General features: G+C 39.7%; 3 protein-coding genes across 4 annotated transcripts in view; 2 read left to right on the forward strand and 1 right to left on the reverse strand.

The window, feature by feature from the left end:
• Positions 1-24,069, reverse strand: part of LOC136442362 (U6 snRNA-associated Sm-like protein LSm2) — a 223,136-nt gene that overhangs the window by 129,834 nt on the left and 69,233 nt on the right. The gene's annotated exons all lie outside the window — the stretch shown is intronic.
• On the forward strand, positions 44-2,940 carry LOC136441468 (zinc finger protein 665-like). Of its 2 annotated transcripts, none has more exons than XM_066437759.1 (2): positions 44-142; positions 729-2,940. In XM_066437759.1, exon 2 carries the CDS (start codon positions 745-747, stop codon positions 2,191-2,193), a length of 1,449 nt encoding a protein of 482 aa, XP_066293856.1. In that variant the 5' UTR covers positions 44-142; positions 729-744; the 3' UTR covers positions 2,194-2,940. The 2 variants fall into 2 exon arrangements, with proteins under 2 accessions (XP_066293856.1, XP_066293857.1); XM_066437760.1 differs by lacking the exon at positions 44-142 and adding an exon at positions 507-616.
• Positions 3,902-8,712, forward strand: LOC136441469 (zinc finger protein 260-like). The gene is made up of 2 exons (XM_066437763.1): positions 3,902-4,408; positions 6,686-8,712. The coding sequence occupies exon 2, from the start codon at positions 6,693-6,695 to the stop codon at positions 7,962-7,964; it is 1,272 nt and encodes a 423-aa protein (XP_066293860.1). The 5' UTR covers positions 3,902-4,408; positions 6,686-6,692; the 3' UTR covers positions 7,965-8,712.

The following is a 24,069-nucleotide window of genomic DNA, read 5'->3' on the forward strand; positions in this document are numbered from 1 at the left end:
TTTATCATCTTTTTAAAATATCAATGCGCAATGTAGTTGGGTCATAATCAACTTCCGGGTCATCTCAGGTCATCATATACGCTCAGCCGTTACCGCTTGGTCAGTGTTCCTCCAGAAAAAGTGCTGTATGAGCCTCAACTTGGTAAGAATGTGAAATATACGTACTAAGTGGCTGCCTTACATGAAATATAGGCGGTATACTATAGGTCATTTCCAGCGTATATGGGCCATGACACGACGAAAAGTATGGAGTTCAGAATACTGAGGGGGGGGGGGGGGGGGGGGGGGGCGAAACCATACGCCAAGTCTTAGCCTACGTTGCAGTCCTTCCCACAGCGATTTTTTTTTGAGGGGGCGCCACGTATCTGCTTGAGCTCTCGTATCAGCTTTGGATCCCATAACTGCTGTGTCCGCTGTGGCACCACAGCAGTTACGGGGATTCCAAGCTGATACGGGGGCTCAAGCAGATACGCGGCGCCCCCCCCCCCCAAAAAAAAAACGCTGTGGGAAGGACTGCAACGGAGGCTACCAAGTCTTTCGTCAAAAAAGGGTAATTTTGTGTGAAAAAGACTAAGAAAGGTGCCAGAATGAAACAGATTTAGCTGTAACAGTACAGGTAGGAAAAATTCATGTTTCAACTTTTTGTTTTTCTTTTTGCAGAAAAAATGCACCCCTAAATAATGTTTTTTTTTATTGGTGTGTTTCATCTTTTCTTATTTCTTCTTCAGTACTACTAGGTTAGACATGGCAGAGGCAGGTAGTGGATCTCCTACTGCTGTTTCCCACAGCTTCTGTGATGGGTCTCCTACTGGAGTTTTATGGAACAGGGATGCATGCATGGCTAAAGATCAGCACAAAGGAAGAAAAACTACTAGTAGTTTGCACAATCATCCAGAAGCACATACTGATGAGAAACCCAATATCTGTGGGAAGTGTGGATACAGGATTACTGAAAAGTCTCACCTATCTGCTAATACTTATGCGTACGCTCCTACCGGTGAAAAGCCCCACAAGTGTGACCAGTATTGTCGTTCTGGTACAGGGAAATATACATTGGATCAACATGTAGAAACTGATACAGGTGAAAAACCCTACAGATGTGACCAGAGTGACTATTCTGCTGCAGTGAACTCCACTTTGGACAGCTGTCTAGCCAAACACACTGATGAAAAACCCTACATGTGTGGGGAGTGTGGGTACAGGACATATATGAAGTCTCGCTTATCCCAACATATGAGAACTCATACAGGTGAAAAACCCTACAAGTGTGACCAGTGTGATTATTCTGCTGCACAGAAAGGCAGTTTGGGCAAACATCTAGCCAGGCATACTGGTGAGAAACCCTTCATGTGTGGGGAGTGCGGATACAGGACAGCTATAAAGTCTCACTTATCCAAACATATGAGAACTCATACTGGTGACAAACCCTACATGTGTGGGGAGTGTGGGTACAGGACATATCTGAAGTCTCGCTTATCCAGACATATGAGAACTCATACAGGTGAAAAGCCCTACAAGTGTGACCAGTGTGATTATTTTGCTGCACACAAATGTACTTTGGACAGCCATCTAGCCAAACATACTGGTGAGAAACCCTACATGTGTGGGGAGTGTGGGTACAGGACATATATGAAGTCTCGCTTATCCCAACATATGAGAACTCATACAGGTGAAAAGCCCTACAAGTGTGACCAGTGTGATTATTCTGCTGCACGAAAATGCAGTTTGGACTACCATCTAGCAATGCACACTGGTGAGAAACCCTACATGTGTGGGGAGTGTGGATACAGGACAACTTTGAAGTTTCACTTATCCGAACATATGAGAATTCATACAGGTGAAAAGCCCTACAAGTGTGACCATTGTGATTATTCTGCTGCACAAAAATGCAGTTTGGACAGCCATCTAGCAATGCACACCGGTGAAAAACCCTTCATGTGTGGGGAGTGTGGATACAGGACAGCTATAAAGTCTCAGTTGTCCAGACATATGAAAACTCATACTGGTGAAAAACCCTTCATGTGTGGGGAGTGTGGGTACAGGACAACTTGGAAATCTGATTTATCCAAACATATGAGAACTCATACTGGTGAGAAACCCTACATGTGTGGGGAGTGTGGATTCGGGACAGCTGTGAAGTGTCACTTATCCAAACATATGAGAACTCATCATGGTGGAAAACTAGAAGTGTGACCTGTGTAATCATCGGCTACAATGAAGTCTACATTGTTCCAACATCTTGCAAAACACACTGATGAAAAACCCTGCATGTGTGGGGAGTGCAGACCAGGACAGCTCAAAAGTCTACTGTAGACGAACATACGAAAACTCATCAAGGTGAAAAACCCTACAAGTGTGACCAATTTAGTTTTTCCGCTGCAATGAGTCCATTTTAGATAGTTTTTCCGCTGCAATGAAGTCCATTTTAGATAGACATCTAGCAAAACACCCTGGTGAGAAACCCTACATGTGTGGGGAGTGACAGTATGGGACAGCTCAGAAGTCTCACTTATCCAAACATACTAGACATATGAGATTTCATACAGGTGGAAAACCCTTTATGTGTAGTGAGTGTGGGTACAGGACAACTTTGAAATCCAAACATATCCAAACATATGAGAACTCATACTGGTGAAAAGCCCTACATGTGTGACTAGTGTGGTTATTTTGCTGCACAGAAGAACCATTTGGACAGCCATCTAGCAAAACACTCATAGCAAAAAACATGTGTGAGCATTGTTGGTGCAGGACAGCTTGAAAGTCTGACTTATCCAAACATATAAGAAGTGATACAGGTGAAAAGCACTAAAATCGGCATTGAACTGCAATGTAGCCTAACACAGGTACTAGTACACTTGTGAGAAACCCTTCACGTGTATAATGTATACTTCTGAGGTACTCATTTCTGGCAAGCAAAAATAAAGAAGTATTTAAAATCCACAGTTTACATCCATTTTATCCTCATGTGGTAAGTGTATGTTGTTGTGCTGGCCCTACATAGTTTTACTGTGGCAGCGAGTGGATATGCAAGCGAACACGCTATTATTGAGGTCAGTAACCTCAATATTGATTGGAGTTACAAAAGGAAGGAAGTTGTTTACTCATGAAGTACGTCTAAGAAGTTTCAATCAATTTTGATTGGAAATTGCAACAGGGTAAATTGCTTATACCCGAACCCAACCAAATCTGGCCAATCAAATGTTGGATTCTTTGGTTACTATGGATAACAAGAGTTCCGCGACCTCATATCTCCATGAACTATCCTGTTTATGGAAATGACTTACACATTTACATAATATATGCATGGTCATGAACACCTTTATCTAACTTACACATGTCACAATATTGACAGACCTATCATCTTCCACTCAGGTCAATTGTGGTGCTTTTGCATCAATTATGCAAATTATGCATTTATTTGAATAATTGTTATTTCTTGATGTTCCACTTACCAAAACTACGTATGTTACATGTATTTGAGTCATATTATGGAAATCATGGCAAATATAGATTTTACTCATTAATCATGCAAATTAAAGTCCCAATTAGCATAATTTGCACTTCATTATGTACATCTCAGTCTAAACTACCTTCATACAAAATATCATGGAAAACCGTCTTTCCTTTGTTCAGTTATTCCCCTTAGAAGATTTTCACAATAACGCGCCTGCAGTTCCAGAGCAGGCTGCTAAGGGGCCCAAACCTACACCACTTATTTATTACATCACAAGCTATCTGCCACCAACAAATCAAGACCATAGCACGTCCAGGTAAAAAGATACAAAAAACGAAGTTCTGCTGCAGTACCAAGGTCCCATACCAGGGGGCCCAATATCGACCTTGATGTTTGGGCTGACAACACACGCCCACATTATGCACATACCAAGTATCATCATAATCCATCAAGAGGTTCTTGAGTTATGCTGACTAGAGTAGTCCGGAAACACAAACAGATAAACAAAAAGACAGACACACCCAAAACTTTATCTGCATTTTTCATGGAGATGAATATCTACGTACAAAACTACAACAGAGCACTACGCGATGAAGTGACTTGGTTGCAAGTTTTCACACTTTCAAGTGTCAAGTATTTTTAATGCCATACTTTGTACCTTGTGCAATTGTTGTGCAATAAAGTTATCACTATTATTTCTCAAGCTCAGACTACCCTTTAAATTTAAGTACTGCTTCAGAATTGTAGAAAGCCGCAAGGGCCCGACAGTCGACGTTGTACAGCATGCTATTCTGTACTTACTAGTAGGCAGAAATTTCTATACACTAACTGGGTAAGGAGGCACAAAAGATGACCTTTCACCCCACATGAATTAACCTTTCAACCTTTGCGGGAGAGAAAACGCTTTCAGGTCAGGATTTTGTGTGGAGGTAAAAAAAACACCACTGGAAGCAGGTAAGAACATAAGATATAGGAAATTTCTGCCTTAGCATGAAATATAGGAGGTAATAGGTGCTTTCTAGCGTATATGCGCCATGCAACGACGAAAAGTAAGACTTTTTTTTAGTTAAGAGTAACGTACTGAGGATCATGGTGGGGAGGGGGGCGTGGGTGTTGGCGACTCCAAGTCTCTTTCATGACAAAAGGGTTTGCGGAGAGGAGACTCAGGAGCTATTATAGGTTTGCATTCCAGTCTAAATTTTTGTAAGAAGGGTGCCGAAATGAGTATTACGATAGGAACCGTGTGAAAACGGAAAACAAATGGCCAACTTTGGAAAAATGGTGGGTTTACCTGCCCTGATGATGCACGGTTGCGACTACGCATGTGCAGTGTCAAAGGTAAAGGCCCCTGAGACAGTGAGACGTGAACAAAACACGTAGGGATGTTGTTATGCAAATCTAGACAATGTCGAGACAAGAACTGTTTACAAGCCAGGGGCCTTCACCTTTGACACTGCACATGCATTACGTCGCAACCGTGAATGGGCTTATAAGGTTCAGAGGCGGCGGCACAAAATGTTGAATGGGGGGGCGAGATGATTTGAGATGAAATGTCACTAAGACGAGCGCCGAAGGCGCGAGGCGTCGCGCCGAAGGCGCGACAATACTAGGGGGGTCCGGGGGTATGCTCCCCCGGGAAATTTTGAAATCTAGACCCTCTGAAATGCTATTTCCTGCATTCTGAGGGGCAAATTTTCCTGGAAGAGTAAGCTAAGTTTCATGACATCTCTATTTGTAAAAAAAAAATGCAGAAGGGTTTCAGCTTGATTTTGGGGGAATGGCGCCATCCCGACATATTTTTTCGCCGGAGGCACGACATGCTCCTACAGGAAAATTTAAAATTCTTGACCCATTGAAACGCTATTTCCTAAATTCTGAGGGGCACATTTTGATGGTAAAGTAATCTAAGTTTAATGACATCTCTATATGTGAAAAAAATACAGAAGGGTTTCAGCTTGAGTTTTGGGGGACTACGCTCTCCCGACATATGATTTTTCCGCCGGAGCGCGACATTGAAAACTTTAAAATTTTTGACCCATTGAAACGCTGTTTCCTGAATTTTGAGGGGCAAATTTTGCTAACAAAGTAAGCTAAAAAGGTTAAGGACATCTCTATATGTGAAAAAATACAGACGGGTTTCAGCTTGAATTTTGGGGTGCGATGCCCTCGAGCCCTCCCGACATATTTTTTGCCGGCGGCAACGTTCTCCTCCGGGAATATTTTGAAATCTTGACGCCCTGAAATGCTTTTTCCTGAATTTTGAGAGGCAAATTTTGCTGATAGATTGAACAAATACAGAAGGGTTTCAGCTTCAGCTTTGGGGGGGGCGACGCCGTCCCGACATATATGCCGGCGGCACAACAATCCGGCCCGGGAGTTTGCTAACGTACTTTGGAGAAAATTTTGAAATCTTGACCCGCTGAAACGCCATTTCCTGCATTTTGAGAGGCAAATTGTGCTGGTAGAGTAAACTAAGTTAAGAAAATCTCTGTTAGTGAAAAGATTCACAAGGGTTTCAGCTTGATTTTTGGGGGGGCGACGCCCCCCCAACATACTTTTTGGGGGGGCAGCCGCCCCCCCTGCCCCCCCTGTGCCGCCGCCACTGAGGTTGCAGAAAACAGTATTGCCCCTATAGGGATTTACATAGTTAAGGATCCCAAAGTGAGAAGCTTCGACGCTTGAAAATTTGTACAAAGGTGCACAATTAGGGTGCCAGATTTTAATATGTTTGACTTCAAGGTTCAATCTGCAAAATATGTGCAAAATGAGATTAGATTTGTAGGCTCGTTCTCTTTTAAAAGCAACTTTGATATGACCCCCAGCGGAGGTCACCGTACTGCAGATGACCTACAGTAGTTGGGCGGTACCAATATCCAGGTGCGAATCCAACCCGACCGAACAAACATCGTAATCACACTCGTACTGTCTCAAAACTGACGTAGTCCTCAACCATTCACCACAGTTTTAGCCTCGCTAACATGCACAGAAGAAAAACTACGGTCTTTTCAAGCAATGTGACGCACTACTTCGAACCCAACTACTGTTGTCCACGGGGGTCGCCCATTAATACTGTGTTCTGCAACCATAATGTCGTACATGTATATGTAGCTATGGAAGTGGAGGCTGGACAAATTAATGTTTCAACTTTTTTGTTTGAAAAATGCACCCCTAACTAAAATATTTATTGGTATGTTTCATCTTTTTTACTTATTTCTTCTTCATTACTACCAGGTTAGACATGGCAGAGGCAGGTAATGGGTCTCCTACTGCTGTTTCCCAGAGCTTCTGTGATGGATCTCTTACTGGAGTTTTATGGGACAAGGATGCATGCATGGCTAAAGACCAGCACAAAGGAAGAAAAACTAGTTTGCACAATCATCCAGAAGCACATACTGATGAGAAAACCAATATCTATGGGAAGTGTGGATACAGGATTACTGAAAAGTCTCACCTATCTGATCATACTTATGCGCGCACTGCTACTGGTGAAAAGCCCCACAAGTGTGACCAGTGTTGTCGTTCTGCTGCAGGCAAATATACATTGGACCAAAATGTAGAAACAGATACAGGTGAAAAACCCTACAGATGTGACCAGAGTGTAGTGAAATCCACTTTGGACAGCTGTCTAGCCAAACACACTGATGAAAAACCCCACATGTGTGGGGAGTGTGGATACAGGACAAGTATGAAGTCTTACTTATCCCAACATATGAGAACTCATACAGGTGAAAAGCCCTACAACAAGTACAAGTGTGACCAGTGTGATTATTCTGCTGCACAAAAATTCAATTTGGACAGCCATCTAGCAATGCACAGTGGTGAAAAACCCTACATGTGTGGGGAGTGTGGGTACAGGACAACTTGGAAATCTACATTATCCCACCATATGAGAACTCATACTGGTGAAAAGCCCTACAAATGTGACCAGTGTGATTATTCTGCTGCACAAAAATGTGCTTTGGACAACCATCTGGCCAAACATACTGGTGAGAAACCCTACATGTGTGGGGAGTGCGGGTACAGGACAACTTGGAAATCTGCCTTATCCAAACATATGAGAACTCATACTGGTGAAAAGCCCTACAAATGTGACCAGTGTGATTATTCTGCTGCACAAAAATGTGCTTTTGACAACCATCTGGCCAAACATACTGGTGAGAAACCCTACATGTGTGGGGAGTGCGGGTACAGGACAACTTGGAAATCTGCCTTATCCAAACATATGAGAACTCATACTGGTGAAAACCCCTACAAGTGTGGAGAGTGTGGGTACAGGACAACTTGGAAATCTGCCTTATCCCAACATATGAGAAATCATACCGGTGAGAAACCCTACATGTGTGGGGAGTGTGGGTACAGGACAACTTGGAAATCTGATTTATCCAAACATATGAGAACTCATACTGGTGAGAAACCCTACATGTGTGGGGAGTGTGGATTCGGGACAGCTGTGAAGTGTCACTTATCCAAACATATGAGAACTCATCATGGTGGAAAACTAGAAGTGTGACCTGTGTAATCATCGGCTACAATGAAGTCTACATTGTTCCAACATCTTGCAAAACACACTGATGAAAAACCCTGCATGTGTGGGGAGTGCAGACCAGGACAGCTCAAAAGTCTACTGTAGACGAACATACGAAAACTCATCAAGGTGAAAAACCCTACAAGTGTGACCAATTTAGTTTTTCCGCTGCAATGAAGTCCATTTTAGATAGTTTTTCCGCTGCAATGAAGTCCATTTTAGATAGACATCTAGCAAAACACCCTGGTGAGAAACCCTACATGTGTGGGGAGTGACAGTATGGGACAGCTCAGAAGTCTCACTTATCCAAACATACTAGACATATGAGATTTCATACAGGTGGAAAACCCTTTATGTGTAGTGAGTGTGGGTACAGGACAACTTTGAAATCCAAACATATCCAAACATATGAGAACTCATACTGGTGAAAAGCCCTACATGTGTGACTAGTGTGGTTATTTTGCTGCACAGAAGAACCATTTGGACAGCCATCTAGCAAAACACTCATAGCAAAAAACATGTGTGAGCATTGTTGGTGCAGGACAGCTTGAAAGTCTGACTTATCCAAACATATAAGAAGTGATACAGGTGAAAAGCACTAAAATCGGCATTGAACTGCAATGTAGCCTAACACAGGTACTAGTACACTTGTGAGAAACCCTTCACGTGTATAATGTATACTTCTGAGGTACTCATTTCTGGCAAGCAAAAATAAAGAAGTATTTAAAATCCACAGTTTACATCCATTTTATCCTCATGTGGTAAGTGTATGTTGTTGTGCTGGCCCTACATAGTTTTACTGTGGCAGCGAGTGGATATGCAAGCGAACACGCTATTATTGAGGTCAGTAACCTCAATATTGATTGGAGTTACAAAAGGAAGGAAGTTGTTTACTCATGAAGTACGTCTAAGAAGTTTCAATCAATTTTGATTGGAAATTGCAATATGGTAAATTGCTAATACCCAAACTCAACCAAATCTGGCCAATCATGTGTTGGATTCTTAGGTTACCATGGACAAATGGAAAAAGTTTATGGACACCCTACACTTGGAAAATGAGAAACTGGATGCCCTAGTACTACAACTAATATAGAAGAATTCCCAGTAAGGACTCTCAAATGTCATCTGTTTTTCTCTGCAAAAATATACAATTTTGCTCTACAACTCTGTTTTACCATCTAATGGGTTACAAGTAATATAATATCCCTGTCATTGGTACATTTTATAATCTGGGTTGACTGCAAGCATATGAATTGAGACACATTGTATTTTGTGCAGGACTGTGTGCTTTAATGTATAGAATAAACAATTCTGACTTACCTTGAGTTAAACACGTTTTTCAAACTTTGTGTTGGGGACGATAAAAACAAGAGAAGTAAGATTGGAAATGATTTAATTAGTCTTTTATAAGCCCTTCTTCCAAAAAATAAACCTCGTACAATGTCAACTTATCATCAAACTTGTAAGATATGTTACATAGAATTTCAACCCTGAAAAAAAATGACGAAAGCAGCAAAATAAATGATCTCTCATGAAAATGAAGTCCACCAAACTACAGTTCTAGTTCTACTTCAATAGTCTGTAAACCCCCTATTAGGGGTATCGCACAGACGGGGTGAGGCACAGTTGCAGTGTCCGGGCTAAGGGTTACTTGCACATGCAGCGTACATATCATCAAGAAACACCCATATAATATATATTAGTTTCAAGAATACATGTATATCTCAGATTGATTAAGAAATGAATTACAGCCCTGTTTGGTTACTTCATAGTGCTTAAAAATTCCTATAAAAATGCATTTGTATATATGATATGCAGACGTATATACCTTTATAATTGACAATGCTGTTTATATAACAGATTGATATGAAAACAGCATGATGCTGAATTTTGATTCCTTTGACATGATCCAATTTTCAACAAAGATGTTTGAATAAGTTGCATTTCACAATATTATTGCATTTTGTACAAGAATATTTTCCCTCAAAAGTTCCACCTAAGTACATATATGTATGACTTGTGTTCTATCATTTGTGGCGGACAAAAATATATACTTGAACCAACCACCCTGTATAAGTGATATTTCTCCATTGCATAGTTTCTATAAATGCTTCAAGCTACATGTGGTTGTCAAATTGAATTGTGTCCAAACCACAAATAACAACCTTACAAATTTGCTAGCTAGCTGTTAAACCTGGGGAATTATTAGTACCCCATTCCAAAGCATGCACACCTGGGGGTAGCCTAGTAAAGCCATATCTGGCTTTGGTCCATGTTAATAATAATAATAATAATGGTTTATTGGTCAGAAATAACACGTGCAATAGCAGCCAGTGCTGAATTGCTGCAAGGTTTACAATCACATAATTCACAACAGATACATACTTGCTCCACACTTGCACTTTGTGGAACTGTCTGGGCGGCTGCCATTCGGCGCCAGCAGGTGACCTCAATACGACCTTCCCCAACCGATGTTGGGTACCCATTCACACATGGGTGGAGTGAAGAAAGTCGTGTAAGTGCCTTTCCCAAGGGCACAACATCGGGGCATAGCAGTGGTTTCGAACCCGGGACCTCTTGGTTCTGGGCGAAACACCCCATCGCCACACGATGCCACGATGATATAACGTTATTTCAAATTTGATTTGCTGTCTTTATATTTCCTGGTGCTTAGGGGGAGACTAAAGTGATTGCGCCTGCGCCCAGACCCCACGATGAGAGACCAAGTAAAAAAACAGGGTTTAAACCATTGAAAATCCTTTTTGGTGGGATTTTTTGTGAAATCTGGGCAGTATAGGAGTGGCTGTTGTAGGACAGACTTTGTATTTGCTGAATTAGTTAAAATAAATGGTCTGTCTCTACCTTGTGGGTTTTGGCACCCCCCTGATATAGTGGAATGGTCTTCAACTGGGTGTCTGAAGCATTTTGGACCTATCCAAGGGCTCTGTTTAGGGGGGGGGGGGTATATCTGGAGAATAGCCGTATGGAATTTGTCAGGAATAAATCTGATGACAGTTGACATAACTGGTTTGTATTTGAAGGTAAGTTTTCGTAGTCAGTTGTTTTGATTCTTGAGATAATGACTCTTTCTTTTTCTCCACTTCCCCATAGGGCTACATGCATTAATGGCATTTATTGTAACACTTTAGTCTCCCCTTAGGATCAGCTCATCTGTAAGAACATATAGCAAGCGCCCTCTGGCAGAACAGACAGAAACTTCACTTCAGAAACACACTCAGACAAGTCAAAAACTAGAGTTCCACGACCTCATACCTTCGCCGACTGATGTTAGCCTTTTCGAGTGAATGCTTATCACTCAGTATGTAAATAAGGGCCTCGATTGCATGAATTTCAAGTGATCCTTTTCTCTACACAAAACACAGCATTAAAGTAAAATCTTAGAAAAGAGGGCCATTGTAGCATTTCCTCATATATTATGTAAATGAGGCCATCATGATTTATGTCTGATAACGTCCACATTTGATTATCTCCCAAAGGCCACAAGAATGAAATCCCATCATTTACCAGTCTGGAATTATAGTATTTTGTCATAAGTTATGCAAATTAGGTATTCGTTTGCATAATTGATATCTATCAATATTCCTCTCTTTCTCAGTTACATGTCACGTGTTTGACTACAATGGAATGCAAGGGTTTGTATACTTTTTCACATCACAGATCCTGATTTGCATGATTCTTATACGATCATGTAAATCATCACTCAAACTATGTACATCCCTACAAATCATGACGATCCGTCATCACCTTCTTACTAGTATTCTCTTTCAAAGTTTAAAACAAACCCATACCTATACCTACACGAGTTCTCCCAAGAGTTATAAAAATAATCACTGTAAGAATATTTTTGCTTAATTGGTATCATAACTTTTATCTTTACTACAGAAAATAAGGCAATTTGTTGGCAATGTATTTGCTTCAATTATGCCCTTATTTTCATAGTCGACATATCAATCAGTTTTTATCAAACCTATACCTTCCAACAGGGAGAGCGTTAGATCGTAAGGCTGCCCGTGTGACCTCCCTGACCCCAAAACAGAGCCCTGCACCAGGCAAGTAAAGTATCACATGTGTCCTCCAGGGACGTCTCACAGGGAGCCTGCGCTGGTTAACTAGGTCACCTGTCAGTGCAATTTAACCTGAATATATAGTCTTAAAAATAGCAAATTGAAAGGGAATTGTAGACATTTCCTTATAAATTATGTTAATGAGGCCTTGTCATGCATGATTATCTTCGCCGAGGAACTCGGAGTAGATTATGTTTTCGGTTGAGCCGGCTGTTGTGTGGGTCTGTATGTATGTCAAGAACATAACTCGGGAAACCTTTGATGGATCTTCATGATATTTGGTAGGTGTGTAGTGGTTGTGCAAAGGAAGGTCAAGTTCAAAAATCGTTCACCTGTCGTTTTCCAACAATACTGCAGTGGACTTTTAATTTTTCTGTGTTTGTATGTAGGCAAAAAAAGTGACGGAAACGTTGATGGATCTCAATGATTTTTGGTAGTTTCGAAGAGATTGTGGGAACGGAGGTCAAGTTTGAAAATGATTTATTTGGCGCTTCCTACAGAACTGCAGCAGGCTTTGTGTGTGTGAGAGTTTGTATGTCGCCAGCATAACTCGAGGAGCTATTGGCGGTTGTGCATGATATTTCGTGGATAGGTAGTGATGTCAAAGAGGAAAGTCAAGTTCGATAATGGGCCTCCTATCGGGTATTTGAGGTACTGCAGCGGAGCTTCAACGTTTGAGGCCAAATTTTCTGGAGGCGTCAGGTTCATGATTTTTTTGTAGTATATAGCTTCTGGGACGGCAAGTGAGTGGTGGGAATTAAGGCCCCCTAGCTGCTCGTTTGGAACTGCAGTTGGCGTTTTTGTTAATACATGTACATTTGGAGACGAATAACTCCAGCAGGGATTGACGGATTATCATAATTTATGGCATGTGGATAGTTTCGGTGATGCTTTACATAACTGAATACTTGTCATGCAAATAAGACGATAATTTGCATAATAAATGAGGAAAGGTTATGAATTCGCCGAAAGCTTGTGGTCAAATTTCATACAAGTGCTATGGTAACGATTTTTAAGTGGTGTACAGCTCTTGGGGCAGGGAGTAAGTGATATAAGTTTAGACCCCCTAGAGGCTTGCTTAGAACTGCAGTAGACCTTTTTTATGTTACCTTTGGAGGCGAATAACTCGGGTAGGGTTTGATGAATTTGCATTGTTTTGGACAGGTAGGTTATTGAGGTAATGATTAACAAATAAAGACGTATGAAATTGTAATCAGGGTCTAATTAAGTGGTGAAATAGGCTTGTTTATAATTACATTTTTTTAAGTACCCTTTGTCGACCTTTATCTAAGGACAACACCTGCTTGTCAGCAGGCCTGTGCAAATTAGATTGATGCTCTCTGGTGACCTCAGAAACCACCGGCCAAACTACACTCCGGCTGGGACGGAGCTTATATCAACAAACACAGGAAAGGTCTGGTCCTGTGCGGGACAAGTCAAAACGATGAATATAAGGAAATGTGCAAGCAGCAGGCACTACAGAAGGCATTATACTAAGCTTTATGTGGTTTGTAAAATGCAGTTGTATACCACACTGGACACATCCAGTCCTTCGTAGATGAGAGTAACAAAAGGTTCTTGCGCAGATAGTGACATAAAAATCCTCAAAATCAGGATAATCTTTAAAACAGACCCATGCTACCCATCAGGACCTGACTGAACTCCCCTCCAGGGTGTTTCACATTCAAGACAGAGACACGAAAAAACAGTAACATTTCTTTTTGGGTAGAATACACTTTTCAAGGACTTAGCGGAGATAGAGGAAACATATCGAGAGAGATAATCTTTACAAGAGGAAAACTTATACGGTATGAAAGAGAAAACCGACATAGAACTTCACCCGTGAGGGGGGACTACATTGTCCCGCAGCCCATACCCGGGAGTGACCCGGCCCCCTGAAGAACTATATCAAAACAAAAGAAACTATATCAGAGTGGACAGTACTTAGAACAGGAAAGATAATCTCAGACAACAGTAACAGGTCTCACAAATCTAACACCCTCCAAAAAAAGTGAAACAGTAGGCTTTAGAGAGATATTGTCAATAGCAGTAGGTGCAAGAGTCGTGGTCACTGCCAACGTTAACATATTAGACGGAATTGTTAAGGGCGCATTCGTAGGCATTGACAGCACATGCCATGATGTCCACACCTTCCTCGTAAAATTCGACAGTGAAAGCAAATACAAGAAAGATTTACCCAAATGCGGTACCCATCAAAAGGCAATGTTCAATAAGTTCTCAGTTACGGCAAGCGGACGATCCAAGCACGACGAGAACAGTATCCTCAATCTTTAGCATGGGCTGTACCTAAAGTTTAAGGTAGATCACTGGACAAAACTGTTGTCCCAGGAAGTTTGAGCGCAAACGGGTCGTTTTTTCTCAGGTCAGTTATATGTTGCCTTACGTCATGTTGAGTTTGAACGGATTGTATCTATTGGGATTTAAATCGTATACAATTAGTGAATTACAATACTGTAAACCAAAATATATGTTCTTAAAGAAATTGAACTCCTAAAACAGCTGCCTGTGTCAAAGGTTACACAACAACCTAACACAGAAGACCGTGATACTTGCATTAAATGTCAAGTTCCTGAATATACTCCTACGCGGAACATCTAAAAAATATGAGAGCTGACAGATCAACACAACCAGTCGATGTCTTCTGTTTCGTGGAAACCTTCCTGAATGGCCGACAACAGACTAAAAATTTTCTGCCACAAGCAACGGCATTCAGAGCAGACAGAAATGGAACAGGAGAACTGTTGCTACACAAGACGTCAATCCTACACAGCCGATATATTTCAGCCGATGGAGTGAAGTGCATAGCTACCACAGTCACCAAACTATCGACCACAGTTGAAACAAATCAAAGGAGCGAGTAGAAACAGAAGTGATCCCAACCGAGATTCGAACTCACGCCGAAACCGGAGGCCAGATCACAGGCACTAGGCTCAAGGTCGCAACCAGTTAGACTGGTCAGTTGGAGGCGTTCGAACCCCCACTGTTACACTACTCCCCCTTTTCTTGACTGAGCTTGAGGTGTGTTGCCAATTATTATCACAAGTAACACGTGTATCAACTAAAATACTTTTCAGAACTAACGTTCGATAAATGTGGTAAATAGCTAGAGCTCTTTCAAGTAGATTTATCAACACCAGATAAAAAGGCGATGTTACCTAAACTTCTCCATAATACAGATGCAGAATCCCCCCAATATTCATAGTCATCAATGTTTGTAAATATCTTTGAATATTCATCAATGTTCATGTAAATTTTCATTAATATCTATGAATATCAGTCTATGTTGAAACGTATATTTATAAAACATAACATCCTTGTAGATTTATTAACACCAGATAAAAAGGCGATATTACCTAAACTTCTCCATAATACAGATGCAGAATAGAAGGGTATTTTCCTAGTCATCAATGTTTGTAAATGTCTATGAATATTCATCAATGTTTATGTAAATTTTCATTTATATCTATATAAAATATATAATAAGTATAATAATTTATAGTATTCATAAATTCATAAATTCGTAAATTCATAAATTCATTAATTCATTGATTCATTATGATATTAATTAATTAATTCATTCATTAATTCAATTTATAAATTTATAATTTATATGCACAGTCCCGCGAGTCAAGTTAACGAATTTCTGAATTTCTGAATTTCTGAATTCATGAATTTATGAATATCATGAATATCATGCCACATTGCAAGAATTATGATATTATGATATAATGATATCATCTCGCCGATATTATGATATTATGATATTATGATATTATGATATTATGATATTATGATATTATGATATCATCTCGCCGATATTATGATATTATGATATTATGATATTATGATATTATGATATTATGATATTATGATATTATGATATTATGATATTATGATATTATGATATTATGATATTATGATATTATGATATTATGATATTATGATATTATGATATTATGATATTATGATATTATGATGTGTTGCCAATTATTATCACAAGTCTGTCGCCAGCATAACTCAAGAAGCTGTTGATGGATCTGTATGATATATAGTGGATGGTTTACAGAAAGGAAGGTCAAGTTCGATAATGGGTACAACAGAGCTTCAAAATTTGGAGGCATATTTTCTGAAAGTGCTATGGTAGATAGTTCATGCCACAAATTTGGGCCCCCTAGCGGCTTGTGGGTGTTTTTGTTTTGACATTCGGACATGAGAAGGGGTCGACAGATCGTCGTGATATTTGGTATTTACAGAGCTCAGATGGTGCTTTATTCTGAGTTCCACGACCTTCGCCAAATGATTTGACCTGTATGACTGATGTATTTAGGAGTGTTTCTCATCAATCATAAATTGATTGATCGCCTTCACACAACAGAAGTTGTCCAAAGTTTATGATGGATATTCCGGAAATTTGGAGGCATATTTTCTGAAAGTGCTATGGTAGATAGTTCATGCCACAAATTGAAATTCCGGATATTCCGGATATTCCGGATATTCCGGAAATTCCGGAAATTCCGGATATTCCGGAAATTCCGGATATTCCGGAAATTCCGGATATTCCGGATATTCCGGATATTCCGGATATTCCGGATATTCCGGATATTCCGGATATTCCGGATATTCCGAAAAAACTTCCAAGTCTTCCAAATCTTTCGGAGATTCCAAATCTTCCAAGTTCTGAATTAATGTACAGAACTGAATGTTCAGAAAATTGATGAATGTTCATAAAATACGTGAACGTTCATGAATATTTTTAAATATGTTATCAATTCACCAATGTTTTATAGATATGCGTCTCATTAATATTCATAGATATTAATGAAAATTTACATAAACATTGAGACGTTTAAAAATATTCATGATTATGAATATTGGTTCTGGATTCTGCCTCTGTATTATCTGGTGTTGAGAAATCTACTTGAGCCCTAGCTATTTACCATATTTATCGAACGTTAGTGTTCTGAAAAGTATTTTAGTTGATTCACGTGTTACTTGTGATAACACGTGTGAATGAGTCCCAGAACACACCTCAAGCTCATTCAATTTATCACTAGTTGACATCTATTAATATTTCTCTCATCTTCAGTTACATATGTCACATGTTTGAGAGTCCTATTATGGAATTTGGCGGATGTATAAACTTTCCTCATTTATTATGCAAACAAGATACTGATTTGCATAATAAGTATCTAATCACGTACATCATCACTCAAGCTAGCTACTTGCCAAAAATCATGTCCATCCATCAGGCCCTTCTTGAGTTATTCTATTTCAAAGTCTGAAGCAAAACCTGTTCCTGCAGTTCCAAAAAAGCCGCTAAGGGTCCAAAACCTACACCACTTACTCTCCGTCCAAAGAGCTATCTACCACTCAAAAATCAGGACCATGGCGTAGCATGTCCAGAACACGAGATATCAAAACAGGAAGTTCCGCTGCTGTACCGTAACAAGCCGCTAGGGGACCCAAAATCTAATCATTTCCATGTCTCATCAAGACCTACCCACCTATCAAATATCAAGAAAATCCATCCAAGTCTTCTCGAGTTATGCTGTACGTTACAAACACACAAACAAATACACACACAAACGCTACCCACTGCATAACCTTCTCGGCGAAGGTAATGAAAGGAAAGTTTGTTAACCCACTGCATTTCATAATCGGACATGGGACTGTCAGGTCATGTAACCAGATGGCCTTGCATAAACGTACATGTAGGTCAAATAAATAAACTATCCTCCAAGCAGAGGTGTGGGTCCTGCTGGTTTTTAACGCGTTCAGTTTAGGCATTTTTGTTCACCACGATTGGCGACATAAATGAAAAGGGGACAAAATAGAAAGCCTGACAAAAACACCTAAAAACACGACAAAAACCAGCCAGACCCACTCCTCTGCTTGGAGAGTACACTGTACTAAAACTGCACCACTGCTAGGTGCGGAAAAGTCACATGTACATGTACATGTACTATGTCTTTCAAAATGTGTATGATATGGAATAAAGATTTATTCTATTCATATATATTGACTGTGCCATTTCATCATCACTTTCAACTTACAACACTGCAATATTGAACCTTTGTGGCCCATATAATATCAACATACTCATATTTTTTCATGACCAGTTATAACATATACATTTGTACCAGCACACTGTACACATATACTAGTCCTGTACCACCAAATGATTTTTAACCCCATCTAGACTGGACTCATTCGCCCCATCATAACTTCCAAGTGGTATGGTGCATGATCAAATTTGCAGGGGGTGATAAGCACGTAAATGTTAATCACTCTCCATAATAAGCCTTGATTATTTGGCGAAGATAATGTGTTCGTGGAACTCTAGTTTTTGTCTGATATTGTTCACCTTTACTTAGCTTCCTAATGATAGAAGAATGAAATTCCAATCATTTACTATTGTGGTATTTTCAATCAGCATTTTCTCATTAATTATGCAAAATAGGTAGCTATTAGCATTATTGGTATCTATCGATACCTCTCTCTTTTTCAGCTATATATGTCACATGTTTGAGAGTCCTATTTTGAAAGGCAGCAGATTTATAAACTTTCCTTGCGAATTATGCAAATTAGCTCCTGATTTGCATAATGAATATTCAATTATGTAAATCATTAATCAAGCTATCTACATACCATAAATCAAGACGATCCGTTGACCATAAGTCTAGTTATTCATGTCCAAAGGTCAAAACAAATAAATTAAAAACACCCGCTGCAGCTCCAAACAAGCCGCTAGAGGGCCCAAACGTGCACAACTTACTTAATGTGGCATGGACTATCTACCACACAAAAATCATGACCGTAGCACTTGCAGAAAATTCGACCTCAAACTTTGAAGCTACACTGCAGTACCCAAAGTACCCGCTAGGAGGCCCTTCATCGAACTTGACCTTCCCCTTTAATAAATCTACCTATTCACAAAATATCATGCACAACCGTCAACAGCTTCTCGAGTTATCCTGTCAACAAACAAATACGCATACATAAACAGCCCACTGCAGTACCGCAGGAAAATGCCAGGTGACCCATTTTTTAACTTGAGCTTTGTTTTCACAATCTCTACGTACCCACCAAAAATCATGCAGATCCATCATCAATACGTCGAGTTATGTTGTCTACATACAAACACACTAACAAAAAAGTCCACTGGAGCACTTTAGGAAAACGCCAGGTTAACCATTTTCAAACTTGACCTTCGTTCCCACAACCGCCACTTACCTACCAAAAATCAGCAAGATCCGTCAAAGTTCTCTCGACTTATGATCTCGACATACATACGGACCCACTTTACAGCTGGCGTAACCGATAACATAACCTTACCGCGAATGCATACATTCCCGGCGAAGGTAACAATATTCCATTGGATTAAGTTATAAACTCTACATATAATCTAAAATTCTTTTATCAATATAAAGGCATTTTTTTGCACATTATCGTGTCTGCCAGCATCTTGGTAAGTGGTTCACACAGGAGGGACTTGGGCATGGGATCATCTTTCCTGAAATAACAATGATATTTGATCAATAGTACTGGCAACAGTCTCTTATGTCACATCTATGGAAATATGTAACACATTTATAAATACAGAAAAAGTCTTCGATGATTTGCCAGTGAGTATTGCCCACAAGAAAAGAAAATGTGACAGATCTTGGACTAGGGAAGAATTAATAGAGCTTTTTGCCCCCCTGGCAGTTGTTTTTTTGGAACTGCAGGAACCTTTTTGTTGGAGACTTTGGAAGAGGTTGAATAGTCAGATTTTAGTGGTTTTGGACATATGGGTTGTTGGTGAAGAACCAGACTGTAAATTATGTTATCTGTCGATTGCCATTCATTGTCACCGATGCAAATGTTGTGCGATACAATCATTCAATAAAGGTAACGCCCCCTTGGGGTCATTGACCGAGAAATCAGCACTAGACTTAAGCGAAGCTGGTGTGTTACGCCGAAGGGCGGTTATACCGGTTATACAGATTCAGATACAGATACTTGTACCTCCCGTGAAACCCCCTTTCACAGAGTTAACAACCTTCCTGCTTGAATTTTCGATCGATTTTTCGATTTTGTGACAGTCACGGTGCCTATGATGGAGTCCGAAACGAGAGCGCAATGTTCTTTGTAGTCATGTCACGTACAGAAGTCTGATGCGGGATTTAAACTTGACAGAGCGAAGCCGTATGGGAGAGAGTGGGAGGGCATGCTGTGTTCAATCTGTGTCGGTACGCCAGACGCACTCATCTGTCTATGACTGGGGCACTGGCGGCACATTTACAATTATATACAATATGTAATAGAAGATGGCATATATCTTACGTAACGATATCTTTTTCGGCTCTAAAGATAATGTGAATTTTACAACGTTTGGTGGAACATACAAATGTTTATCACACCGATATACAAACATAATCTGTACATAATTAACAATCATATACAGGCACCTGGTTTTCTTTTATCAATCGTAGAACATTTTGGATAAATGTTCGCTTTAAATATTCTCTTTTCGGCACGGTCGGCACATTTACAATTATATACGATATGTAATAGAAGATGGCATGATATATCTTACGCAACGATCTTTTTCGGTTTTGCTGAGAATTGGAATTTTTAACAAGTTTTGTGGAGCATATATCACACCGATATGCCAATATGATCTGTACGTCAACTTCGATATTCATAATTAACAATCATAACCACGCACTTGGTTTTCATTTATTAACTGTAAAACATTTTGTAAAAACATTCTTTTAAATATTCTCTTTTCGCATCAGGTAATATTGTTATTCAGATCGTTAAGATATTCATATGGCTAACGTTAGTGTTATTATGATTTCATATTCATCACGCACATCCACTATCAAAGGAATTGCAGACATACTGAGTTCAGCAATTCAAATGATCTCTTAATTCAATACATCACTATTCCCACTTCACAACTGGATTATATTAAGTTAAAGTTCATTTGCATCAAGACACCCATAACGACAATGACAATGTGAATAAAGTACGAATCAACACCAGCTTCAGGGACAGACATAAAACATAAATCTTTCTCTCTCTCTCTCTTTCTCTCTCCTCTCTCTCTCTATTTCTCTCTCCATCTCTCTCTCTCTCTCTCTCTCTCTCTCTCTCTCTATCTATCTATCTATCTATCTATCTATCTATCTATCTTTATATATACATTGGATATACTGTGTCATGGATATGTTTACATGCCAGTCAATAAAACTTGCTGGTATTCACACCAAGAAATACTCTGTGTAGAGTGATTATGGGTTCTTTATTGATCACAATATGGCCGAGAAGGTAGACATAAATTCTTTTTCGTAAAATTAATATATATTTACATATATTTATCCATCTATTGAAGATTGAAAAAGGATTTGTGGCACCAGTTATCATCTTGAAAAATTACCATTACCAAGGCATTAGGCAACTTTATACAAATAAATTGGTTTCCTCCAGTTCATAAATGACAATAAATTATAGTGAGGTGATTTTTATTGCGTTTTTATTACACGTTATCGGTTATTTTTTTTCCATATTCCAAACCTCTATACCTCTTAAGGGCTCCGACAGAGAAATAAAAGAACAGATATATGAGGTTGATTTGTGGTGTCTGATAGTCACATTCGCTTTGATACCTTCTGAATAACTGTCCAATCAGTACAAATCGATTTCAATGAAATATACATTATACAGTCGGATTTACGTCCTTAAGTTGACACATCTGAATGGAAAGAAATCACCTCTGAGTCGATGTGACATTCTCGCGAAATTTGCGACCTTTTTGGTGAGATTCTAAACGCTTCAGTTTCGTACGTGGATCAGGGGATGGCAATGTGTATTCTGGTCACGTTTTGGCGGGAATTAGGGGCTTTCATCTGAGACAGGCTGGCCGTCAGACGACAGTTGAGCGATGACGACATCTATCCGTGCCCTACTTTCGCAGAGTTCAATGCTCTCTGGTGGGCGTTTTCTGGGCTGCTGTCAATGACCTTGTAGAATCCTATTCAAGTTTATTAGATCGTTCCACTTTTGCTTGAGGGGGGTTTGAGTCTTTGGACGGTCCCTCCTTTCCTACAAATCCTATTTCACAGCTGTAAAATGCTTTTTTTTCCTCAAAACATCGTTTTGATAGTACAGAAACGGTACGAAGCCTATCTAAAATGTAACTACTGGCCTTTTGCCATATTCCGAGCTGCTTGGGGTTTAATAGCAATCGATGCGAAAGGTGTTAAGCAAGAGAAACCCACATAAAGAGACATGTATCTGTTATTTCAAGGCTGATAACGTTACCACATTGACTTCGTGAGTTGCATTAAATAGGTGTGTCTTATAGGTACTTCCTGGTAAAAATGAAGAATCAGAATTCTGCTGTTTTTGACATCACGATGATTCAAAACAAAATATCGGTACGTCAAGCGAAGGGTAGAATAGCACATAATTTTATTAGAAATGTTCAGCGCAAAATGCGACATAAATAGTTTAATTACGTATGCATTAAAGAGAAAATAAACAACCCGGCAAATCTCTTCCTGAAACTCCCAATGCAACTGCAACATCTCCATTTTATGCCAACAGTCCCCTGCCATATATAGTCAAACCTTTGAAAGGTGTAGTTGACATTTTTATGTATAGTGGTGATTTTAATGTACAATGAGATTTAATATTTTGTATTTTATTATGTATATGAAATCCCACGCTAGACTTCTTTAATATGATGTACTGAAATTCGCAATTCAGCCTTTTTGGTTGCGAAGATATTTCATCCAATAAACTAGTTTTTTTAAAAGTATTTGCAAGTTTACAATGTCATTTTACCTTAACATATGCATCCCCTCTTCGCGTTGTAATTTAGTACCCCTCTCACGCTGTGATTACATTGTCTAGCAGTCCAATATCAAGACTAATCCAATCATCGTTCTTGTCCAATGAAGCGGAATCAGATATTCGGAGGTAAAAGCTAATGTAGTGCTGCCCCTGACTGTGTGTGTGTGCCCACGTGAGCGGCTCTCAGAGTCACTCGGGAAAAACGCCCTGATCTCGACATATGAAAGTAAAATCAGGCGGCTGTAGAGGTGATATCGAGTCCCCCGCTGTCTCTTAGTCATCAGTTATAGCTTGGACGGGAAAACCATCGGTTTTGCAGCCCGGGCTCTCTCGGTGCGGTGACGGTACATTGCAGGAAAGGACTTAGGAGCGTTCGGTGGTGTTGAGTATATATCCGGTAGACACAGCGCGCGAGAAGGTATGTGAACCGTTGCTTTTTGTGTCAAGAACTATGACCGAATTTTGGATATAAAGCAATATACAGCGATAAGGGATGTTAGCTATTGTTTGACGAGTTAAAAACTCGAGTGAAATGTGCTACTTGTAAAAGAATGACGGCTTTAATGATATAGGAATATTGAAAACGATTTCCGTCTTCAATGCTAAATCTACTGAGCAACCATCTATTCTCCATATTGCTGTACAGCGTAGAGGCATAGCATTAAATGCTTTTCTCTCATACTATTGTATGTAGCATAATTTTCATGTCCATGGTGCAGTTTAAAGAAGCTATAAGCTTATAATATGATAATATACAAGAATAACAAACATGAAACTGTACTTCTACTATGATTTAAAAGAATACGGACAAAGAAAGACAGCATTGAAATCTCTCCAGTTTTTGTTTTTAGAGTTTTTCAGTTCTTGTGTGTACAATTCTGATGCCCTTTTTGTCTTTGTCTGGTGCTTGTACAGTATTATTATTTGCGAAGCGGCCCAATTCTTTGTTGTGTAATGTAATGTAATGTACTGTACTGTACTGTACTGCCAAACAAAGAATAAGAAACCGTAAAGTGAACATATCTATGTGGAGTGAATGGTTGGTGGATAGCCATACTATGTTACACAGTATGCAGTTTGTAAATCCTTTGTTCTCTGCCGTCAGACAGAGGTATAGAGACCAGGGTATAGGGAGACAAAGC

This window comes from Branchiostoma lanceolatum, chromosome 9 (assembly GCF_035083965.1).
Source record: "Branchiostoma lanceolatum isolate klBraLanc5 chromosome 9, klBraLanc5.hap2, whole genome shotgun sequence".
NCBI lineage: Eukaryota > Metazoa > Chordata > Leptocardii > Amphioxiformes > Branchiostomatidae > Branchiostoma > Branchiostoma lanceolatum.